General features: G+C 40.4%; 1 protein-coding gene across 1 annotated transcript; it reads right to left on the bottom strand.

Annotated features, from left to right (window-relative positions):
• Positions 1–247: 247 nt before the first annotated feature.
• LOC109403100 (cuticle protein 19-like) lies at positions 248–969 on the bottom strand. Its single transcript, XM_019675837.3, has 2 exons — positions 776–969; positions 248–700 (listed from the first exon to the last, which is right to left on the bottom strand). Exons 1-2 carry the CDS (start codon positions 782–784, stop codon positions 365–367), a joined length of 345 nt encoding a protein of 114 aa, XP_019531382.1. The 5' UTR covers positions 785–969; the 3' UTR covers positions 248–364.
• Between the last annotated feature and the right edge of the window lie 1,036 nt (positions 970–2,005).

Raw genomic sequence — 2,005 nt, 5'->3', positions numbered from 1 at the left:
CTTGAATTCTAAAATTTTAGTGTACGGTTTTTCAAAATTGACAAATTGAAAAATGTTAATACAAGGTACGAACCCACCAAACCAAAAACAGTTTCATTTTCTTCTTCATGGTGGAATAATCGGTAACATAAGTCGAAATAGCAAAACGAAACCTTTTTTCACGATCCCTGGAGTTTGAGAAACAATATCCTAAGCATACAAATAATCTGTTCGAATTGTTTGTGATATTGTAAAAAAAAGCAGTAAATTTTCAATTGTACTAGCGAGGAACGTTCTATTGTTTTGACATGTGATCTTCTTATGCAACTAGCAACAATCAAATAACTGATAAAACAAAAAGAACAATTACGCCGCCCATTCCTTTCTAGTGGTGCTGATCGATGTTGGCGTAGCTTTCACCGTGTGGGTGGTGAGCGTGTCCAACTCGTTGCACGTGAGCCTGGAATCCATTGTGGTCATCAGAGTTGTAGGACACAATACGGTGGGTTCCATCGGCTTCATCCAGAGTGTAGGTTCCCACAACCACATCTCCGTCGCGGTGTTCCCACTGGCTCTTGTGGTCACCAGTGTGGGGGTCCTTTACACCGTATTCGAACTTGTACTTTGGATGCGAATGATGATGATCTTCATGATGGTGGTGTTCTTCTAGGTAGTATTCAGCCGATACGATAACGGCCAGACAGGCAACCAAAGCGATGATCTGCGAATCGAAAACCATAATCAATTAGACCAATTCTCCACAATTCACTTGATATGCAATCACAAAAGAACACACCTTGAACATTTTGGATCTCCTGTACGATGGGACAAATGTGGCACTAGAACGAATGCTGCAGCTAAACTGTTGCTGTTGGTCAACGGTCGAAGAATATTTATACGAACGAAACTTTGGCTATCTTCATAGCGCCCCGCGTTTACCCAGAAGGTGGAAATGACTACGTGCGGTACCACCGCGGCGGCGGACGCGAACCAATCAAAAATTTTCATCTCATTTATGTGATCTTTTCGGACATTTGCTCACGCGCATTCACTACTGTATGCTTATGACGCGTAACTTTGTTAAACCTCTCTTTCAAGCGATCCATTGGCCTTGAGAGACATTGAAACTAAGTCGGCTGGACATAGCGGTTTGCCGTTTCCACCACCATCGCTGCTACTACTAACAGTAGCAACAACAGCACCAGCAATGACTGACCCATCTTTGTCACGAGCGTGTTCAGTTAATCGATTAGAGGGAGCATGGAACATCAAGCTTATACTGTGTCTGTCTTCATATCAATTAAAAGTCAGAGTATGTTAGATACAACAATCGCAACATAACGTCATTAAGGCCCCTTAGCGTGTCAGCTCAAATTTTACTCTTCTTATTTGATTCTTATTCCAAACAATCATCAAGCACGATAGTAGATGTGTAGCCTTTCTATACCAATTCCATAAACAAACAAACAAAAATAGCACCTCTTTGTCTCGGTACCTCCAATGTAAATATTTCGAGAATATGAATCATTTGAAAGCAACTCAAGCAGTAAACCACTTTACTTCAATGAATAACAAGGAAACATATCTAAATGTCACCAAAAATGTTAGATTTTTTATGTAACAAGCTAGAAATGATCGAATTATTTTGGTACGCTCTCCCACTGTTTATGTTTGCTGCAACAGCAGTGCTGGCGGACCGCTTGGTGAAGATTTCGTAAATTATAATGCTTTGCTTATTTCACTAACAATTGTGGTAAAAAAATTAAAAAATAATCACCCCACAAATTATTTTTGATTTTATGATGCATAACAAATGTGTTTGACTGGATTTTTTAATAGATTTCGATCAATTTTATTGATGCTTTGGCCAGCAGGATCGACATCACTGCGTGCAATGATCGATGATTGTGCGCGCCAAAAGACACCACCGCGCTGCCGTCGTCGTCGTTGGTACTGCGGTGGGTGGTAAACACCGCCAACCACATTTTTAGTGAGGTCGAAACAAATCGTTAAAAATTTCTACTTT

Source organism: Aedes albopictus, chromosome 2, assembly GCF_035046485.1.
Source record: "Aedes albopictus strain Foshan chromosome 2, AalbF5, whole genome shotgun sequence".
NCBI classification, from domain to species: domain Eukaryota; kingdom Metazoa; phylum Arthropoda; class Insecta; order Diptera; family Culicidae; genus Aedes; species Aedes albopictus.
This window is presented reverse-complemented; position numbering and strand designations above follow the sequence as displayed.